This window comes from Prunus mume, linkage group LG2, assembly GCF_029339155.1.
Source record: "Prunus mume cultivar Tortuosa linkage group LG2, ASM2933915v1, whole genome shotgun sequence".
In the NCBI taxonomy this organism is placed as follows: domain Eukaryota; kingdom Viridiplantae; phylum Streptophyta; class Magnoliopsida; order Rosales; family Rosaceae; genus Prunus; species Prunus mume.
Window position 1 is genome coordinate 2,138,029 of NC_142699.1, and position 23,567 is coordinate 2,161,595.

General features: G+C 36.0%; 2 protein-coding genes and 1 pseudogene across 2 annotated transcripts; 1 reads left to right on the forward strand and 2 right to left on the reverse strand.

Moving 5' to 3' along the window:
• Positions 1-200: 200 nt before the first annotated feature.
• On the reverse strand, positions 201-6,583 carry LOC103319130 (Lung seven transmembrane receptor family protein). Its single transcript, XM_008220634.3, has 5 exons — positions 6,173-6,583; positions 4,111-5,047; positions 3,861-3,956; positions 2,103-2,239; positions 201-800 (listed from the first exon to the last, which is right to left on the reverse strand). The coding sequence occupies exons 1-5, from the start codon at positions 6,394-6,396 to the stop codon at positions 638-640; spliced, it is 1,557 nt and encodes a 518-aa protein (XP_008218856.1). The 5' UTR covers positions 6,397-6,583; the 3' UTR covers positions 201-637.
• A 13,736-nt stretch (positions 6,584-20,319) lies between these two features.
• On the forward strand, positions 20,320-21,515 carry LOC103319129 (basic blue protein-like). The gene is made up of 2 exons (XM_008220633.2): positions 20,320-20,579; positions 21,169-21,515. Exons 1-2 carry the CDS (start codon positions 20,399-20,401, stop codon positions 21,366-21,368), a joined length of 381 nt encoding a protein of 126 aa, XP_008218855.1. The 5' UTR covers positions 20,320-20,398; the 3' UTR covers positions 21,369-21,515.
• A 90-nt stretch (positions 21,516-21,605) lies between these two features.
• Positions 21,606-23,201, reverse strand: LOC103319234 (basic blue protein pseudogene; annotated as a pseudogene).
• Positions 23,202-23,567: the final 366 nt, after the last annotated feature.

Below are 23,567 nucleotides of genomic sequence, written 5' to 3' on the forward strand. Positions count from 1 at the left end.
AAAATAATTTGAAATCCATTTGTGTTCTTCCTTTTAATATTGTTTAAATCTTGACATAGATCGTGATAGTCTAAATAAACAATTTAACCTTATAATCTCATATAAATTCATACATTTCGAGTCATTCCATCCAAATACAGCCTAGCAGAAAGTTTGTAAAAGAAAATAAAATTAAAAACATTAAACCACCCTGAAATAAATTTTAAAAAAATATCATCTTTAACGAGTAGGGAAAAACAAAATTCAATTCATCATTTGAGAAAATACAAGGCATTTATACATGGTACAGGATAAATCAAGATTACAACTGCTTTTTTTTTTTGTTCTTTTTTCAATACACAACTTTTAGTTAATTTTTCATTTCTCATGATTTCATCTACTCATGGAAAACTTAGTGGACAACCTAGGTTTTACATACACAACAAAATGAAATTAGCTCTGGGGAGAAGGGCAAGAAATCTGGAGCCTTTTGATTCTAGTTGGAAGTAGCAAACATTCTACAACACCTCTTTGCATGCCAAGTTGAAGGGGCCAAAGGACCATTGCTTAAGTTAGTTGCGGGGCATTAAGCCAAGTCCGTATGAGCTTGTACCAAGAGCAAGGTATTGAGCAACCAAATAAGGTTGTCGTTGAATGATCATTCCCTCTTGTCTTCTTCTGAATCATCTTCATCAAGATCTTCGGTGCTTCCACTGTTCTCTTGCTTGACTAAGCCAATGTCACCCTCTGGCTTGCCTCTAGTAAGAGATTGAGATTCTTCATCATCAGATTCTTCTCCCACTTCCTCTGAGTAAGCATACCTATGGACATTTGGCAGTACAAATCAGCTAGTAGGGTACAAGACTTGCATGAGATGAAATTTTTCTCACAAGCCACAATGTCAGTTACAGATGGAGAGCCTATGTCAAGAATGAGGGAAAATTGAACCAAAAAAGAACAAAATGAACCTAAAAAGCATGCAGATGCTTTTCAATTTTAGATGATGCTTTAACTATCATTGAATGACAATACATTAGAACAGATGCAGGCGGATGCAAAAGAAGGACAGTATCATGCTCTCCATAAAGGTTGCCTTGTTGACCTAGAAAGAGGAGTCAAGTTCCTCTGTTTCCTTTTATTCTATTTTACTTTTCTGTTTGATTAGTATTAACACATTAACACGTGCTTTGCACAAATTATAGATAACAAAGACAGACAGTGAAATATGTAACTTTCTTTGCATTTTTGTCCAAATGTAAACCTTTTTTAGAAAGAAGTTCGATGAAAATTAGTTACCAAATGATAATTGGTAACTACTGTTTACACAACTTTCCTACACGTGAAATATAGAGTTAAAAGAAAATTCTCAAATACCTTTCAGAAGTACACTACGCATAAAATAGAAACATATTTAAAATTAAAATTATGTTATCAAATATGAAATATGAAAAGTTTAGATTATAACAAGAAATTTATACTGAAACAAGTGCTTTATTCAGTTTATTGTCAAGTAAAAAAATTTCTTAATTGAATGTAATAATTATTCAGTTTATACAAAAGTACGTTATAGATAAGTATATTTCCTGGCACAAATCATTTGACTGGATTTTGTGGGATTGAAAAAATCCTCACCAGAAAATCATGGCTCCATCCCAGTGATCAAAAATTCTAATAAAGTAAACATTCCAAGTACTGTGTATCGCCCTGATCTTTGCAAACATGTACTCCTATTATCATGAAACTATGGCCCTCCCTCCCAATCCTAAATCTAAAATACTTGGTGAATTCATCCCAATATCCCATTCATGCTCCATATATACCCACGCCATGTGACATGCCCTTTACTGTGTAACACTGCCATATTTCCTCTCCACCATTTTCTAAATAGATTAGATCTCTCAACTGCACATCTCGGAAGACATTTCCCAAGTAGAGCCTCTTTGAAAGTACTGATAGCTCAAAGTATGGTAATTTTGACTGACTATGAAAAGTACTGTATACTGAGCTCAATCTAGCCAACCACAGTTTCAGGAGCCTTTTCATTTAGAAAATTCAGTAAACAAGGGAAGAAAAGGAACAAAAACATCATATTGATTGCATAAGAATTAAAGATTACAACGCACCGTTGAGAACTCTGAGATGGTGCCCAAAGATAACAGATAACACAGAGCAACGCAAATGCAAGAATATCCCAGAAAGCAGTGATGATCCAAGCACTCTGCCACTTTTCATTGAATGGATCAGTTGCTTTAAAGTACACCTGCAAACCCAAAGAAAAAGAAGAAAAATTGAAAGAATGAATCACAAGCATACATAAAGTTGCTTTAGTTATATTTATTCTTCTTTCTCTTGTAACTGAACCTTAGTGTTTTGCGTATTGATTTGATAATCTGGGAATACAAGAATAGATTTGAATAAAGTTGCTTTAGTTGTATCTGTTCTATTTTTCTTTTGCTCCACATCACTTTCGTTCAGAAACACGACCTTTTGAGATGAGAAAGCCAACCTTAAGTTTTTGGGGAAAAAGACTTAGTACCAACTAATTGATTGATTCATGGTGAGTTAAAAAATGAAAAGTATGACTGAAAATTTCTCGAATGACCTAATGCCCCATAACTTTAAGGTAAGTAACAGTTTACCAACACACCTGAGTAGAGAAGGCAGCTATGCATCCACGAACCAATAGATCATACAGTAAGGTAAACAAAACCATGCAACTAGTTTAAAGTTTTAATAACAGCCTTTTTTTTTTGGGTCCAATAACAGCCTTTCTTATGATGTGTTATTTGGAAAGAAAAAAGAATACGTGTGTACAAGAGAATGATGCTAAAAAATGTATAAAAGAAAAAAAATTAAAGAAAAGACCTCAGACAAGGTTGTAAAGATCTATTCAAGTTTACAAATAGGTAAGCAAAACCTCATCTTTTTCTAAAAAGTGGAAAATTATATGAAAGTGCTACACAAAATAATTCATTGGAAGGGTGCTACAACCATTACAGGCTGAAATTCTACACCATGATCACTGTTAGCTCGCATCTACAACTGAAACATATCACAGCTCAAGTAGTAGGACTGTTCCCCAAAGGAATGCTATCTTTTAACGCCAATGACTCTTACTCTATGATGAAGGGGCTCTGGACATGAAATCAGAAGCCATGAAGGGGCAGTGTGGAGTGCATATGCAATCCTACATAATTTCCCATAATGAACTGCGAGCATTCCAATTTGGCTTCAATTAAATTCTTGATAAGAGTAAGTCCCGCCACATTACACAAAACACATTCAGAATCCTCAGTGTTTGAACGACAATTTTTATGCAAGTTGAAGATATGAAACACTGAACAACCATTTCTATTGTCAGGTTCTGTACAAGGATGTAGTAACTGTTTCCCTGGGCCTAGTAAAGATAAATAAAAGAAAAGTATTGTATTCCAAAGTCTCCCTGTAAACCTAGTCCTTAATCTTTATTTATTTATTTAAAGAAACTAAGAAAAGCTAATTACAAAGAGTGGATAAGAAATCCACATTCTGGGAAAGAAACCAGTAAAAACAAGAAAGTACAACTCAAAATATTTAAAATAAAATGAGCTAGTCATTAGTACAAAGGTAAATGTGACAAGATTTACTTTCTTCGGGTGAATGAAATTTATTTCTTCATGTCCCATCTACTTATTGTGTGCAGACACAGAGAGAGAGAGAGAGAGAGAGAGAGAGAGTGTGTGCAAAATTACGAAATAAAGCGTATTCGTCTTCCAGAGTGCACTAATACAACACCCAAGCATATAAGTTTATTCAGATCCTTAGTAAAGATGAATTCAGTCCATTAAGTTAATGACTATTAATTTGCACAAATATTTATATACCATCCAAGAAAACCATACCTCATAAACTATCCATGCGACTGAGGCAATGACTGTCACTGCTAATGCATTTGAGAACTTCCTATACATATCCAACTTGACAGAGCTTCTCTTTGCCTGAGAACAATATATAGTTTAACACTCAATGGTAGGGTGAAAAGAAAATTCAAAGTGAAGCAAGAAACCAAGAAGCAATGATGCGATTGCAACTTAATTGGAGGAATTTAAATACCAAAGGGGAAACTACAGATCTTTAATGAAAATTATATACCTGTAGCTGCTCCAGTGTTCTTGAGAGAGAGGTAAAAATCCACAATATCAAGAATGCGTCCAAGAAAGCATCAGGAAGAACCAGAAATAATCTGGCTCTTCCTGATACATCATTAATTGTTCCCACATACTCAGTAATATTAAGCAACTCTGTTGCCAGAAAAAATGTTGTTCCAAGAAGAAGCACCTTTGAGGTAAGACCCCCAAGAGTGGGCCGCACTACACCATAACCCATTGAAACAATGAGGATAAGAAGATGTGAAACTGTTTTTCTCACAGCTCCAACTGTCACAACCAATGTTGTAACAACAATCGGTCTCATCCCCGTATTATTAAAATTTACGTAATCAACATACCAAAGAATCATCTCAAACAATCCAAGAGCAATAACAGCCGTGATGCAATGCTGAAGTTGCAGAACATCCTTCCAAAACCTCACATACTGAGTGAACCAAATTATACCAAGAACCACGTAAGCAAGTGACATAAACACATAAAACTTCATCAGAGGAGCCATTCGACCAGGTAGATAACCATCAGGATTTTTCCACAAAGTTTTCCCACTCATAACTAGTCCCTTCAGTTTTGGATCACATGCTACAAAAAATAAGTTATACATCCCAGTTTTTGGGATGAAAACCTCTTTATAGTCCATATTTGCATGTAGATAGTTCGCACGAAACTGGACATTTAAAACAATAGGCCAGTTAATATCTATTGCAGAAGGTCTCCTGATGACTTCACCTTGCTTACAACCTTCCATCTTAGCAAGATCAGGGGTGCAACATATAGCTCTTTGTCCTCCATAAGCAGAACCACCAATATTATTACGATCAGCTGCCTCAAAAATTATAACTTGTATCAACCCAGTACTATGCTCCATGTCAGAATGCTTGTCAGCAGCATCCTTGCTCCTCCAGAAGGTGATTTTTTCAAATCTGTTTCACTCGGAAATGTCAGAGACAAAAGTGATGATAAAATATTCAATTAGTGAGGAGAAGCATGAAATAAAGGAATAATCCACATATACAACAAAAGCGTATGCTTTCCAATAAATCATTTCATGCAAATTTAAAGGGGCTTGGATTTAGTTCAATTTTCTGCAACATAGAATGGGAGGAGTGTCTCTAAGACTTATACAGATTCCTGCTAACAAAAATGTTTCGGCACTGGGTGAATAGAGAGGTGGGACTTAGAGACTAAGAAATGATGCTCACAATAAATAAAACTAGCAAAGGGGTGCATTGGTCATATGAATACATCGACTTTGGCTACTTCAAAATGAATTTTATGGGATTAAGTTTTACATACATTGTACGCACAGAAACTATTTCCAGAAATGCTTTTCTCTTTTTATTCCATGTTCCTGGATTCCACAAGATCATAGTTCCCCCATATTACATCTTCACCATCTATGACAGTCATCATAAACTTATCTTCTAAAATAAACTACATTTTGGTGTGCACTATGGTTGTTATTTGATAATTAATTTGCACAAAAAATGTAGTAGGATGATACTAATTAAAATCCAAATACGTTGCAAACTTAATCTCAAATCTCGAGAGTACTAATAATTGGAACCACTCCTTATTCCCTCATACAAACCCACCCTGTTTGTACTCTTGAAGTCCTCACAATACAAGTAGCAAGCCCATTCCTTTACTCCCTATTTTTCAAACCTATTTCCTCTTCCAGAAACAATGGTAATGCAGTTTACCACAAACCACCAAGAAACTTGTCTGAGGGAGAGTGCTTGCTATTCTCTCTCCTGTTCATTGGTATCATCACTATATTGTACTAAATTTCCCCAATTATCGTCCACCTGCCATTCAGATAAACTGAAATGAGGTTTACCCTTTTTCACACATTTTCTTGGCTACCCAAACAAAAATATAAAGCCCCAAATCGGTCAAACACAAAACCCACTTGAAAATTCAAAAATCTAAATCGTAGAATACCCAAAAACTAATTCATATTCGTATATAACCCGAAAACTAAATGAAGCAATTGTATATTGAGGAAAGGCCTCAGATCTAACAATAAGCGAGTCCGAAAGCATTACCGAATATAAGAGCCGGTAGAGAGAGAAGCGGCGATCCCTTCGCTGCCGCCGGAGAGAAGGTAAGCATTGCCGACTTCTCTGAAGGTCTGGTTGTCGTAGATGTGGATCGAGGCATTTGTGGGATTCGCAAAGAGTGATAAAAGGAGAAGCAGAGAGAGCGTTAGGAAAATGCCGTTGTTTCTTCTTCTTGTTCTTGTTGCTCTCATTTGGATTGTGAAATCCATACTCTATGGAGTTTCGTTAGACTGACTTATTGGGTTCTGGTTTTTGAGAGCCTAAAACAGGGAAATAGAGAAACAGAGAGGGAGAGGGAGAGGGAGAGATCCGGCGAGGTTCAGAGAGATAGGAGTGGGTGGGTTATGAGTGAGAAACAAGCAATGTCACTGTCGCTCACTCGATACTACTGCTGTCGGTTGGCCTGGAGGTAGATTTACGGGCAATATTGGCGCGTCACCACGGAAATTCGGCTAAAATGTTTTTTTAAAGTATATTTTTTATTTTGAGTTTATTTTTTCAAATTTATTTTGGGTTTTTGATTGTAATGATTCTGAGTTGGGGTTTCATTTTGGTCGTTCAATTAACCGAAATAATTCTTCAACTCTCTCTTTCATATCAAATTGGTCTCTTCGTTAAATTCTGTCAATTGAGGGATAACACCGTCAATTTTGACTAAAATATTAATTAAGTAATGGATTTTTGATTGAAATGGTCATTGAACTTATGCCCAAGTTTCATTTCGATCAAAATCTCTTTATAGGGTACGGAGTCTATCAATGCGAATCGGTTATGGAATTCTATTTTTGACCGTGGGATGATTTCAACACTTCAAATTGGATATCTATTCTTCTTCTTTCTTCCTCTCCCCGATTTCACTCCTCTCTTTTTTTCTTTCCTCTTTCTTTTTTATTTCCTTTCCTTCTCTCTTCTTTCTCTCTTTCTTTTTTTCTTCTTTCTCCCCGCCAGTTTTCTTCTTCTTGTCATGGGGTGCTTTTTTTCTTCTTTTCTCAGCTGGAAAACTGGGGTGTTTCTCTCTCTCTCTCTCTCTCTCTCTCTCTCTATGGGTGATGGTGACATTGTATAATAGCAGCGGCGACGGCATTGCTACAGTGATGAAAGAAGGTGTTGTGGGATTCAGCCTAAATTAGAAAATTAAGTTGAGGTGGCAAGTGACATGGATTGCCATATCATGTGCCACATCAGTTGGTATTAAAATGTTGGTAAAGTAGTTGGTGCTCGTAGCATTACTAATTTGAATAAGGACATGTAAGAATGGAAATGAAATCCTTCCTCATCTCATTACAACTTGTATCTTAATTTGCAAATTTGAAAGAAAAACAGGTAGGTATGTATGCTGATAAATTTCCTTCCATGTATTCTTAATTCAAAATTTACAAAATTTTGCCAAATTTGGAAGCCAAATTAAGATTTTGAGTAGGCGATGGTTGGTGAACCCCCCCCAATTTGAAAACCATTTCTCCACCATCAAACAAATTATGATATGATTAATACTAAATCATGTATAGAATTAATCATATCACAAAAAGGTAACTTAGTTGTAGTCTTTGTTCTATAAAAAGATAAAATTCAAGACACATAGGAGAAAGAAAAAAAACAATTCTAGAGAGGGTACATTAGGAAGTTACTAATTGCTTTCTCAAAATGTTACTTTGCACTCCAAAATTAATGTTGAATAACTTTAAGAATAAGATACTACAAAGAAAGAGTGCAAAATGGACAAATGAGAGTGTGAATAACATTTCTCCTAACTTATAATACTGCAATTAATTTCTACAGGTAAGATGACGTGGCGTGGTTTTTGATAAGGACATTGCATGTCATTTGTGACACTTGCCATAACAAGAAAATGCACATTTAACCACTTGGTTCATTAGTCTAAGCAACTTCCTTTAAACCCCATTACTTATATTGTTTAGATAGAGTAATCCATCCAAAACATAAATACATATAGAGTAGTAAAATTGGAGACCAAAAGGTAGAGATTCCAACCCTTGCTGGTTCTCCCCCATTTTTCGAGGATGTGAAGGATTGTTTTTGCAGGTTCCTTTCCCTTCCATTGTTTACTTTTAACCACATTTCTTTTTGTTTTTTTTTTTCAGTGAAAATTTTCTTCCTTGCAATTGAGGCATACTTGGAGTAAACTTCAAATGGCAAAACGAGGACCTTGTTGCCACTGTGGAGTTAAATGTAAGTTCTCTCCTGAGGAGCTTAAGTACTTGTTGTGTTTTAGTTCTTTGGGTGAATTTTTTTTCATCTATGTTCTCTGATTTTTGTCTCATTCAAAATGTGTTTGTGCCTCTCTTTTTGAAATAAGAAAATGTAGCTATGGAAAGAGTGATTAGAAAATAATGCCTGTAACCCCCAAAAAATAAAAACAAGAAAAAGCCCTAGTGATCCAGCCGCGCACCTACCTTGTTATGACTTCACTCCAATCACTAGCCCTGCCTTCGGCATCCCCCCCTCTCGTGGTTAAGGGAGAGAGCTAATGCTTGTTGGGTATTTTGGTTTGACACTGCTTCACACCCAAAAGAAGCTACCTCTGAGTTAACATGAACTTATTGTTTGACTATTGTCATAGGAAAGATTAAGATGTACATGTTCATACAAAAAGTATGGATGATTAAGCTCAGCTCCAATGGTTCCTTCTAAGCTTGAACTCAGCTTGGGCTTGAGTTGTGTATATGGAAGAAGATGCTTAAGCATAAGCTTGGTTGGACTTGTCTCATTTGTGGATATGAATATGAGCTTAAGCTTGACTTCCAGTAAAAAAAAATTAAAAGAAATATGCAAAAGATAATAATACATAAATCATAAAAATTGATATTTAATATTTAACAAACACATATCCAATACTAAATGGTCTTAAGATCGTAGCAAGACACGTGGACATTTTATGTTTAAGAAATCTTCAATGACACAAGATCAACTCCCAAGATCGAACCAAGCTCGAAGAGGCATGCTCAAGCTAGATACTCGAATGATTCTAGGCAAAGCTTCACTCAACTCATGTTTGGAACTAACCCTTGCCTATATATGTTTGTTTTTGGAATGAGCCTCAACTTAAACTCCTCTTGTTAAGAAGACTGGCTAATTTACCCTAACTTGGGGTATTGTGGTTGTTGTGCCAAGTCAAGTGGTACTTTGACCTGGGATCAGGAGCTAGTCCCCTTCCTAGCTATAGCTAGAATAGAAAATCTACCTCCAATATATTTCTGCATCTCCTATTGAAAATTTCCCAAATGTTGGACCTTCAAAATCATATGCACATAGAAAGATTCCATGAGAAGAAAAAAGGAACGGAGTGAGATGGTAAAGTGTTAGCTCACTCTCTCTTAATTTTTAATTTATAATTATTTATAAAAGAAGGGTAGTATTTTATTGATAAGATAAACAAAAACAAGTACCAAGCCACTAAGGTGCCGAATATGGATGACCAAACGCAACAATAAGTTGAATTGATTTGGAGAAAATACGCACAACCTAAAAAAATGATTAAAATCCTCAAATTAGCAACCAGAAGCACATATACTAAAACCTGTAATAAAGATTTATCGTGCAATGGAAGAATGACAAAACCGTATAGAAAGCCAAAAGCCAAAATGAAATAAAATATCCCAAACAAAAAACAAACCACATCAAACTCATAAAGAGTTCATGAGAATTATTATAATAAAACAAACTAAGAAACAAGACCATTGCTCCACATCCTCTCAGGCAACCCGAAGAGAGCCATAACGCCATACCTGCTAAACCCATAGTGTTGCACTGGCTAAACCTAAACCCAACGCAACTCGACATCATCCCCGCTTCGTAGCTCCAAAATTATATTTAAGGCTAACAGCTGTAGCCAAGTCCTTACATGCGTGGGTCAAAAGAGGCAACTATATTATGGCGATGACAAAGTTTCACAGCGACTGCTTCTACATCACAAAACAAAACAAAACAAAACAAAAAACAAAGAATCTAGAGGGAAAAGGAAGGGAAGAAGAGGAAAGGGGATGGAGTAGGAAGGGTTGCCGCTAAAGGGCGGCGGCTAGGGATTTTTCTTTAGGGTTGCTCAAAAAAGTTTACTCTCTCACTCTAAAATTGAAAGAAAATGAGGAAATGAGAGATGGGAGACTTTCATACACAAAACTTCTTTCTTCACGCGAAGAGAAGGGATGAAAATAGAGATTCTCTCTTTTCTCTCTAAGTGGATGACAAGGGGAGGGAGGGGCAAGTTGCTACTAGGCCTAAAAATGGACTCATATACATCATTGTAAAAAATCCTAGGTAGCCTTCTAACCTCCACAATTCATTGCCTTTGAGATTTTACAAATGTATATCTATCCACTAGTTCTAGATATTACATTACTTATCACATGTGTTTGATATTGTGAAATTCAAAAATTGAGTCATCCATCTAATTTCGACATTTGTAGAACTAGATTAAGTATTAATTGTATTAATTATTTGACTTATGGTCATACTAATTAATCATGATTAACTAATAGTCATGCTTGGATTCTTACCACTCATGGTTCCTCTTATGAATAGTGAGTACAATATATAATAATCTCTCTCTCTCTCTCTCTCTCTCTCTCTCTCTCTCTCATATTTCTTATGAACAGATACCCCGCTTTGGCGAAATGGACCGCATGAAAAACCAGTTCTGTGTAATGCTTGTGGATCAAGGTACAGGATGAGGGGAAGTCTGGAAAACTATACTCCCAAGCATGTGCACTACCTTCAAAGGAATAGGAGTAGGCCAAACGATGTACATCATGTTGCAGTTTCTACTGAGAATAATTTGACAATCGAAGATGATGTGATCGATTTGACCAATGTTGAAGATGATGATGGCAGCTCTTCAAAGCACAATGCCGATATAGAAAATCAAATTCAAGGTTACCCATCACCCTCTCAACTTTTTGGAAATTATATAAGCTTCAACTTTTTTAATTTGTATATTTTCCCTACCAAAATGGTAGGATGTCAATACCTTACAACTTATCCTTTCTAATCTCAACAAATAAAAAATTCTTCCACTATACCTTCATTTCTTACTTCAACATACCTTGAAGCTATCCAATGTAATCCAATCCTATGCGCAAAAAAAACTGCGAGATCATTAAAATACAACAAAAAAGTTAAGACATTGACACGTGTATACTAGTGCAAAGTAGATAAAAAGACAAAAAAAACTGTCACGCGACTTTAACTAGCACCACTATATTAAAACTCAAGTAAATCTTAACAGAGAAAATCTAAGTAAAGGATGGGGTCGTTACAAAATATAATAGCAAAGTTTTTGTTGGTCTTGAAGTTTATATGTACATGGGAAATGTTATGTTGTGGCTGAAAAATGAAAGTATTACATATATCTCATCAAACAGTTTAGCATATTATAATGTAATTAAGACCTTGAATTTGGGCCATTGGTTAGGTGAACTATAGTCTCAAATTTACGGTCCAAATTTGCTAGAGAAGGTTTCCATATAAATAAAATAGGTATTTTATGGATGAAGATTCTTCTTGACTCTCTTATTCTGAAATGAAACAATTATGCAGATGAGTATGCAGGTGATGATGCAGAACCACACATCTTCAAATCTCATATTCCATCAAAGAAGAGGTCAGAAGTGCCTATATCAGCCATTGAAAGCCTTAGGAGGGACCTCTTGAATGTGCTGAACTCTGTGGAGTTTTCCAACCCATCTGAATCGGCAGAGGATGTGCTCATCTATAATAATGCAAACAACCATCCATCTATATCTGTTCATGAAATAGGGCTTGGAGCCATTCTTCTCAAACCACCAACTTCTCCTGCAGACATCAGAGCCAGTGGACAAGGCTCCTGATCAGGAAGCTGCTGCAAGAAACTCATCTAGGTAAACTACAACAGCACCTTTTTTCTCTTTCAGTTTTTTCTTTCTTCTCTTGTTCTTTTATTCTGGATTTGAGCTGCAATGATATATTGTGATGAGAAGAGACAAATAAAAGCATATGAAAAAAAAAAATAAAACACATGCCAACTTCAATATTGTGTTTCTCTCTTTCTATATAGATGTAATATTGTAGGGGCTTTTTTTCTTTCGGCAACTACAAATGGGCTGGGCTGCTATAAGGAGCGAATTGATGAAATTATCCCTTGTGTCTGAGTTCAAAGATCAAGCCCCAAGAATGCTTCGAAAGGATAGTGAAGCCTTAGGAAACACATTGGTTACTTTCACCAACAAAAATAACAACAGCTTACAGATAAATTCTTGGCTTGACATGAGCATTCATGAGTTTATCATGAGAAAGAGAAATGGCTGTGATTTCCTATGAGAAACATAGTTAAGGCATGGGAGAAGGGATTCTAAGAGGATTCGTTGAGGAGAGAGAGGGGGAGAGAGATGAGGGCAATGGGTGGCTGAAGTGATTTTTCGGCAGCTCGACAAAGGTGATGTCAAGTGCTGGAACAGTCTGCCATGAGAGAAAAATGGAGGGAGAAGGATGAACAGAGCACATATTTGCTAAGTTTTGAAGATGAGAGGGGAAGCTTGCTATCTGAATGTGGTTGTGGTTAGTGGTGAAGTATTGGGTGTTTTGGGTAATTTTCCAGCAGCCTGACAAAAGCTATGTCAGACTCTGGAATGGTTTGCCAGAAGAGAAAATGAAAGGAAATGGAGGAATATGGCACGAAATTGCAGAGTGTCAGAGATGAGAGATGAAGCTTGCTCTCTAGATGTGGGTTGAGATGATGGGTAGGAAATGCATCTTTTTATAGGCGCTGGAAGCTACACTTTTCCAAGAAACCGTAATGGTTTCTATCCAATTTGGCCAAGCTTTTTCCTTCCTTTCTCCTCCCTTCCTTTGGTTTACCCTATTTCGTGAAATTCTCTCTACCCATTTGCACAAAATCAGGGATTTTTAGGAGCTCAATGCTCTTCCCACAGCTGCCTCAGTGGAGAACTCCCATTTTCAACCATCTTTCTTCCTTCTTTTCTCCCATCTTCTATGGCTAGATCTGATAAGGAAGGGGGGGGGGGGGAGAAGAAATGGGTATGTACATTGGTTTGAAGGATGTTTTGCTCAAGTATCCCTTGGTTTTTCTGATGGCTTGCATTGGGTTTGTCTTTGGCCATGTGCTGGAGATTCCTAGCAGCCTGCAAATGTGAGTGGCTTTTGGCTTTTGTCAGGGTTTTGTATCCAACCATGTGCTGGAGACTTTCAGATATTTTGTTGGTCACTTGGGCCATTCTTTAAGATAATGAGCTAGTTCACTAAAGGGATGGGCCAACTTCCCAAAGTGATGGGCTATTTTTTCTAAGGTAATGAGCTATTTTCTCTCCTTTATGCTTATCCATATATTTGGGCTCAAGAAATGGGCTTGAGTTTCGGGGCTCCTAAGCAGCCCAAAACTTCCATTTCTCGGCTCATCAATAGACCTCATGAAAACTCGTAACCATCCATACCACAACCCGCTCAACAAGCCCCAGGCATTCTCGTGGCTTGGGCCCACTTAAGCTTATAGCGTGGCGTGTTGCTTATTTGCTTGGCGTGGCACGTGTGCAAGCGCATATGATGAACTCTTGCGTACCAAAGTTGGGTTTCTTCCCAAGTTAGGTGTCATACTGGGCTAGAAATATATTTGGGCCCAACCTTGGATTTTTTGGGCCTCAACAAATACAAAGATATTAAATTGGATTGGCACATGCTCTAGTGCATGTCAAACGTTTTTCTTTTAGGAATTATGTTGTTTTCTCTATTAAGAACCGTATTCAATGAGATTCGAACTCAAGATCTCCTTTAATATAGTGGAGACTAGATATTACTAGAGCACATGATCATTATTAGCATGTGACAGTGTTTCGTTTTTATTTTTTTATTTTAATTTTAACATGTTGTTAGTTATTCTAGTTTACCTTCTTGTATTAAAGTTTTTGGTTATCATATATATTTTTTATACAAACGATATAGGGGGAGTGTGTGGTTTCTCACACACACTATCAAAGATGTCATGTGGTTCTAACCTGAGATCATTGGTCTGCAAGCCAAAATTCTTTTCCACTAACTAGACCCCGTTGGCTTTGGTTATTGGCATTTTAATTAGCATATCATTTATTTTCTTATTTGTCAGGATTTCTCAAAATTTAACAAAAAAAACCACAAAAAACTACCATGATCTTATCCATATGATTAATGTAAGACCAAGATTTGTGGGATGTGAACTTGTATGACTTTAGCAGTTGAAAGCCTCCAGACTCTATTTGGTACTAAATAAGGAGTAATTGTAGTGTGGTATTAGACTACCGCTATATATATAACTCGTTCACGTATTATAATAGATATTTATTAATATACCCTAAAAGTGATAAATATTAACCATATCATTCACTCATACCCGTGAACGGATAATGTGACCGTACATACCCTATATCATACAGTACTTTCTAAAAAATAAGTGATCTGTAGTTATTGCTTACTTTTCTGTTTTAACTTGATTAAAAATTAGATAAAGGACTTAACTTCAAGTAAGAAAGTTAAGGAGTTGTTCTAAATTTTAAAACTATACTGGCTGCCGGGATTCAAATAACTCAAAAGGAAAAGGGTGCTTGTATTTCTTTTTCCACTCAGATGGTTTATTTTCTTGTAAGATATAATAGATACTTCTTCAATATTTATTCTCTCTATGACTAGTGCACTTGAAATTCAGGAAAAAGAAAATAAATTAGTGGGATATATAGTCAAATTTCTAGAATTGTTTTATTTTCCGGCTAATAAAAAGTTTATTTCTTAAATTCTTATTTACAGTGACAAGGAGACAGTAAATAAGTAATTGGGTTCAGTATGCAGCATTGGGAAGTCTCACGAAGCTACTTGCTTGTGTGGTGGGCAGAGACAATAACGACCGCAACATATGTGATGCATATGGATATTAAGTCATGTCATTAATTTTTCAAACTATCTAGAGATTTTGGTTTTAGTATATATGACTTGCGTTTGTTAATAATTCTGAGAATAACTATGTTGTTGTTGGAGAGATAAGAGGTCATTGGAGCAGTGCTCGTAAGCTTTTTGTTTATTTATATTTATTTCTTTTGGTGCTGAGGCAGAGCTGAAGCCCAAAATAAACAAGTCAGCTAAAGGAGAGTAGGCCCTGGCTTGCCAAAATGCATAAATGAAGGCTTCATAGCCCACGTTGCCCATATGGTCTCCAATAATAGAGAGATTGTAACGAGGGTTATAATGAGGAGGTCCTTAATAGCCATCAAATCAACTGCAAAGTCGTTATTAGACGGCGGTTAGAGTTCTTCCCCCTGAAAATATGGCACATTTCACATGAGTTAAACAAATCTTCTTCTCAAGGAAAAACACATTCTTGTCTCTAACCAACAATTAACCAATTACTTAGAAAAAGAAAATGAGAGAGAGAGAGAGAGAGAGAGAGAGAGAGAGAGAGAGAGAAGTAGGGCAATAATGAAGAAAAAAGAAACTGACATATCGCAGCACAAAGGCCATGAAAGCCACAGATGAAGTAGTTTTGTCCGTGTTGAAGTTCGATTTCATCATTTCCTGATGAGAAAACTAGGTCGCCTATTGTGCATGTGGTGTATAACCATTTTCATCTACCACCTCTACATTATTGTGGTGTCCATTATGTTGTATTTGAACACTGCAAATAAAATGTCATTATAACAAGATCATTATTGAATTAGCTCTTAAGTACTAAACAATAGTTTTCTAGATTGATCATTGACATATTAGACTCCAATTAAACATAGAGGTGTCAAACGGAATGGGCCGGCCCAGCACGGCACGGGCCCAGCCCATTTAAATGAGGCATGGCACGGCACGAGCACGAATATTAACGGGCCGTGCTTGGCACGGCACGAAAACTTGGGCCGGGCCGGGATAAAAATGAGGTCTAATGGACCGGGCCGGCCCATGGCCCGACATGGGCCGGACTTGGCCCGAGCACGCTTCAAGCACGGCACGAGCCCAAGCACGGCCCAAGCACGGCTCACTTAACATTTTTTTCCTTCTCAAAAGTCAAAATGCAATAATTTGACATCTAATGTCATTATTTATATGTTTTTTTAATCATAAATATATATTTGATGTCTTTCATTTTAGGGAAATTACTTGGGTCCTTAATTAATTAAACATATCAACTACAAATTAATTAAACAATATTGGACTTGATATATAATCAGTACATATGACATATATGCTTCTCTTATAATCAAAGCAAGACATTATTTCACATATAAAATAATAAGTTGTTTAAAGATGAAAAGTTGAAGTGGACTTTGTAGAGTTTGACACTTTTTGCCCTCTGCCATTTTCATATTGTTTGGATGTTTGATTGATTAATGTTTTCAAATAGTTCATCATTTCTTGCCTCTAATTATATTTTTAATGTTTATAATTTGAATTATCTAGTGAAAAAAAAAATGAAGTGAAAAAAATTCAAATTAAATGGATTGGTTCTTAGGCCCGAGTATGGCACGAGCATGAGCACGGGCACGGCACGAGCCTGGCCTGGCCCGTTTCAATATGGACATGGGCTTTGGGCCCGGCCGGGATCAATAATTTTACTAAATGGGCCGGCATGACAAGGCCCGATAAATTAAATGGGCCGGCCCGGCCCGACACGAAAACGTTAAAAGCACGAGTTTAAATGGGATGGGCCGGCACGGCACGGCCCGTTTGACACCTCTAATTAAAACATCGTATGAGTTAAGAAAAATTTCATCCTCCTACCAAATTAAGGCAATTCCTTTGTCATAATTTTCCCAATCCTCCAATTTTCATTTCTAAATTTTGAGGTATCATAAATTTTGGTTTATATGATTAATAAATATTCTTATGCACCTTACTAATAGTTGTATCAATTGTTGGTGTGAAGAGTAATATTGAATGAAATTGAGTAACTTGGGGCTAAGTATAGTAAGATTTTGTACAGTGATGTACTTTTTTTTTTTAATGACACAAAAAAAAAAAAAAATCCATTACCACCTGACCTTAAAGAAAATTTTCCGTTTAGATTTGTTTATAAAATATATGTTCCTAACTCTCTTATCATGTGATTTTTCACATGATGCGAGAGATAAACACAAGTAGACAAAAAATACTCTTAGTTGATCCACTAGCTAGATTTTTGGCCAATTTGAACTTTCTAATTCTTTTTTTTTTCTTCATATTTTGTTAGTTGACGAATAGGGGTTAAGAGGGAGAGCCAAGTCATGCCTTGTAGAGTAATGCCAACTACCCTTTTTTTTTTTTTTTTGGTAGTACAAGCAATAGTCTAAACTAGAGAGGAGGGGGGATTTCACACACACAAGGGTGGAGCCAGGATAGTATGTGTGTGGGGGCCGAACCGTAATACAAGTAGGGAAAAAAATCAATCTTACATCAATAATATATATATATATATATAAGGGGAAATGGACATTTTTTTAGAACTTTGTACTTAATTTCATGTGTAAAAACAGAAAATTCTTTTGATAAAATCTAGTTTCTCTTTAAACTATTTATTTTCTTATTCCCTTAGCTCATCGGTATGTTTATTAGAGGATTAATATTTTCCTTTATTTTTTATTTTTTATGTCAGTTGTGTAATGGGCCCACAAACATTTTACATATTAATAAATGAAGTTATTATGGATTGCAATGGGGCCATTAGAATGGTTATATGGTTCGCATTGTTAAATATATGAACTAAAGCCCAAGTTTTACTTTGTTGAGAACAAATTGTTGGGGCCAAGGCCACCTCAGGCCTAAACTACTTCAGTCCCTGTATACACACACACACACACTATGATGTCGTGCATATTTGAATTTAAGATATCTGGTTTGTAAGTTAAGGCTCTTTTTAACTGGACTAGACCCGTTGACAATGACGACTACCTAATTGAGTAGTTATGTGATGGTTTATGTTTGTATGTCTGATAAGATGGCCAGCTATTAAATATTCATATTTTATTCTTTAATAATCTTTCCTTTGTTTAAGGAAGAACAAGTTTAGCCTACACGCATATCCTCCCTCTTCTTCTCCCACCAACTCCATCATCGGACCAAGAATAGATAAACAAAAAAAAGAAGAGGCAAATTTTCCTTCAAGTGCGGGGGCCATAGGATATATGATGGCGGAAAATTTGCTGAATTTGTGTAAAAAAGTCCAAAAAGTTGACAGTTTGGTCATGGTGGGTTTGATAGCACAATAACGTAAACTTGAATTTTGAGAACAGAAAGAGGTGTATATAATACAATTGGAATTGCTTTCAAAAGACCATAGGTATTCGATCCCAAAACAAAAAGGCATGGGTTATGTGCTATCATTACTCTTAAGTGCCAAGATATACGCTTAGTATGGTAGTGTGTGTGCGCTTCGAGAGATAGTGTCGATGTCCGGAGTGGTAGTATACCAGACTCGAAGTTTTGTTCTTCAAGTGGTAATGTGCTACTTTGAAGACTAGAACTAACACTCCGAAAGGTAATATACTAATTAAACAAATGTGAAAGTGCATTCGCGATTGGACAGAAAGCTACTTATTTCACGAAAGAAGAATGAAAGTGCGAGACCTAGGTATAATGCTTGGTAATCTAGAAATATAGTACGTAACTCCATTGTTTTATTGCATCATAATTTTATATGATTTTTTAACGTCGAGTTATGGATTTATAAGATTTATTAAAATATGTTGGTTTTCTTTTCTTTTGGATGAGATCTATCAAACTTTTATGGTATAAACCCTTTTCATTTATATTCGGTCTTTTAGGGTTTACACCAGCATCTCCAAGGGCATAGGCAAACAAAGTAGGCAAAAGTGTACTATATAGACTGATGTAGCATTGCCTATTCAATTGCCTCTTGGGAAAAAATTGTTCACTCCAATGGACTAGGCAAATGAATTAGGCAATACAATATTATATTATCTATTTTCATCTTTTACATTTACCTCATTTCACCCACCACAAAAAGCAAAAAAAAAAAAAAAAAAAAAATTGTATTTTATAATAATAAAAATATATGGGGTCCAATAAACCTCTTTACTTTGAAGTAGGCAATATTACCTTATTGGGGAGAGTATGTATATTTTGCATACCTATTTACCTTTTCCCTTCGAGCATGAAAATGTTGACATAGCAAGACAAATGAGGTTTGCCTACTCTTTTACCTTTTCCCCTGAAGATGCTCTAGTGGCAAAGCTTGCAATGAACACAATGCTCTGTCTATTTAAGAGGCTGCGATATTTTGAGGGTATAAACAATAATATTTCTACCCAGACAAGACTACTTATTGTTTATGCTGGAATTAGTCATTTCTACCTACAAGAGACTGCAAAAATGGTTAACTTTTATGTAGGAAAATGAAAAGAGCCAAGCTGTGTTGTTTGTTTCTTTTCTGCCCAAACAGGCTCATCTTAATTATTTTTGGCGTGGGTGATGACTTAAAGACCCGTCTAAAGAGGCCAAGTGTGTGTGGAGGTCAAGGGGCAGGGCTTGGCTGCATCGACAACTTCTGTGGCGTTATAGGTCGAACCGCATCATGACTTTTGCAACCACATCCTGACACACCCCCACACCCCCATCCCATGCCTTTTGGTGGTTGTGCGTGGACATAAAGAGAAAATTAGGAAAAACACATTGACAACTGCATATTTTATATAGAAACACATAGAGGGATTGGAGAGAAAAAAAACTCTCACTTAGTCACTTGTTATTTTCTAATTGATTGGTTCTTAATGTGTTACTATTTTTATACTTAAAAACACGCTATGGTTTTTTTTTTCTTCTAAAATATTGGACTTGAAGCAATAGCGGATCCATAATTTAAAAATCAACTGGACAAAACTTACATACTAGACAAGAAATGGAACTTGGGTGTTGTATAGGCTTCCTTTGATTTTTTTTTTTTTTTAAATTTTTGGCTGAGTGATATCATATGTAGCATTTTTTTGTAAAAATTTGAGTTGGGGCAGTGGCTAGCTAAGCCTGTCCCATGCATAGAACCGCCACTGATTTGAAGGGTTTTTCTCTAAAATATAAAGTTATAATGGATCTATATGTCAAAAACTGGGTCCTACGACTCGCACTACCACCCTCATTAAAAAGGCCACACCCCTCATCTTTATCAGTCACAACTTAACCTCTCTCTCTCTCTCTCTCTCTCTCTCTCTCTGAGTTGTTGTTGTTGTTTTTGGACTTCAAGTTTACTAAACGGTGCCGTTTGAGATCATGGGTCAGGGAAGAGGCAGTGCAGGGGTTGGTGTGGTTATGGTGATGTGCCTGAGTTTGCTGCTGCTCCATTGTGAATGGGCTGAAGCCAGAAGCTACACTGTTGGGGATGCAGGTGGTTGGTCGCCTAACGTTGCTGGGTGGCCTAAGGGGAAGTCATTTAGAGCCGGTGACGTGCTTGGTTAGTATATACAAACTCAAAGCATATATATTATTTTCTTCTTCTGCTTAGTAAATTATATACAACTTTGAAGAAAGATTATTTGATTGATAATTAGTATAGGAAAATTCATGAAGTTGTAACTCGAGTGATAATTAGTTCTTTTTCCTTTTAATTTGGACTGATTTAGAGACTGAATTCTGTTCACCAGGAAAAGTACTTCTAAGGCAGGGGCCTAGTGAGCCCATGTTTGGCTAATCATCGGTAACTCAAGTGATTGAAAGTATAAGAGTGATTTGTAGCTCGAGTGGTTAAAAGTGTAAAAATAATTTGTAACTAAAGCGGTTAAAAAAGAGTGGTTAAGAGGTTTTTATGCTGCAACCAGACTCTGTTTCTTCCTCCCTTTTTAAAAAAGGAAAGGAAAGGACCAAAATGCTTCACAAGATACAAAGTAGACCCTTAAAACTCGCATGAGTTTGGGAGGACTTGGATTTTCTTAATTGTCTAAAGCCAAATATACTTTTTTAACTAAACCTTTGAATTAGCTTGTACTTTAGCATATAATCTTGATTAATCTTAGTACCCTGACCTCTTGCATATTTGATTATAGTTTTCAACTACGCGCCTTCTGCTCACAATGTGGTTGCTGTGAACAAGGCTGGGTATCAGACATGTAGCACTCCAAGAGCTGCCAAAGTCTTTCAGACTGGAAAAGATCAGATCAAGCTTGCTAAAGGACAGAACTTCTTCATTTGCAGTTTCCCAGGCCACTGCCAATCTGGCATGAAAATTGCCATCACTGCAGCCTAGGCTTATCTCATATATATATATATATATATATATATATATAATCGCTATTTATCCAGTATACTTCTATATAGCTGGATGTATTGTAAGTTTCACTCTACTTTGTGATGAAGAAATAATAGGTCAGTGGTATTGCTGTTGGCATGCGAACTAGTGGTCTATAGTTTGATCCCTATGACACCGTGTGTGAGAATATCCTCTCCTTCTTTTTAACTGTAGCAAAAAAAAACAAAAGAAAGAATAGTTTGACACTCACTCAAAGGGGAAAAAAGTCTCTTTGGTGGCCCATATAAGTAATGTCATAAATAAAGTACGAATGAAAAGGGAAAAGAAAGAAAGTGGTATGTACGATTAAAAGTTTTCTCATAAGAACACACTAGAAGAATTCCTAAGTGAACAGTTTTAGGAAAATAATATTGAGGTACAGTACTCATTTAATCTCTAGTTTAAAGTTTAGGTCTTGCAAAATGCATATGATATTGCATGAACTAAACAAATTTTATTCCATTAGGTTTACAACAAACCATGTTCTAAGAAGGCAGAGAGAGAGAGAGAGAGAGAGAGAGAGAGAGAGAGAGAGAGAGATTTGGCAATAACAAAGATCAAAAGGTGATTTTATTGTCACTTTATTATATAAAAATGACTGCAAGTAAACACCAAGGTAGGTCAATTTGATTATGTGGCAGTTACTGCCATCTTCATCCCAGCAGCACAGTGACCAGGAAAGCCACAGATGAAGTAGTTTTGTCCATGTTGAAGTTTGATTTCATCATTTCCTGATGAGAAAACTTGGTCGCTTATTGTGCATGTTGTGTAACCATTTTCATCTACCACCGCCACATTGTGCTGTCCATTATTGTATTTGAACACTGCAAATAAAATGTCATTATAACAAGATCATTAATGTGTTTTAGCTCTTAAGTACTAATTAACAAGATATCTTTCACTTTTTTGAAAATTAATGATAATTGTATTCAATAATTAGACACAGAGACCAAATTCTCATGAAGGATTAATACAAAGACGGATATCTTTCCATTTTAGCCCGTCGTTTAACCAAAAAAACCAACCAAAAAAAAAAAAAACAAGACGTTATATTCCTTTTAAAATTTGGAGATCATGCACTCCAAAATAATGCTAAGATGTGTTGGCATGGGGTCTCTTTCTCTTAGCTTTTTAATAATCAGAGATCTTCATAGATCTTCCAGTAGAAAAAAGAAAATTCAAGCTAATAATTAATTATTTGATTGAACAACCGAAGATATTTGAATTCATGACCTCCTCCAAAGTGGATTATGAGTGTTACTAAACGAATTGACATATTAGACTCCAATTAAAAATCGTACGAGTTAAAAAAAATTTCACCCTCCTACCAAAATATGGCAATGCCTTGTCATAGTTTTCTCAATCCTCAAATTTTCATTTCTAAATTTTGAGGAATCATAACTTTCATCCTACAAAGTTTTTTTTTTTCTTTTTTCCTTTTTCTGCAATGTGTTATTTCGGAAAACATTCGTTAAGATCTATCAAAACTCATGAATATAAAAATATTTCAGAAAACAAAGGGTCAATAAAAATTAACATAATTTAACAACTTTATACTTCAAAGTTAGACATAATTCAACATAAAAGTTTGCCAATTTAAGACTTGCCCAATGTATCGTGAGAGTGGAATAATTTCTTGCCAGTAGGCCAGTCATGGACCTTAAAGTTCCAACCATCATCATCTCCAACGGTGTAGTTGGTCGCATCACTAAGGCAGCATTATGTTGAAAACCAGTCAATAGTTAGTGTGAATTTGTCATCTGGTTTCAAAATTGCCCACATTCGTTCCATCTGTTTAGGCGTAATATAAACTGAGGCTCAAACCCATTCAATTTGAGGAAACAATGTAGGCTAATACATGTTTTAGAAGCCCTTAAGTGGATGTTTTCTTGGATTCTGTGAAGCTAATTGGCATTGGTTTTATACAATTGGTGATGCATGGTTCATTGGAGGTAATGTCGCTGCCAAAAGGCCCTGTAGCTAATGTATTAATAGCCTGAAGTCAGTATTATTTTTGGTTTTTTTAATGGGTTATCTCTATGATAGGTATTTGGATGACCATTACAAATATATCCTGACTCAGATATTCCATTATATTGGGTGAATATTACTGCCTGACTGAGATTGCATGTTTCAATTTGATGGACAACTGTAATG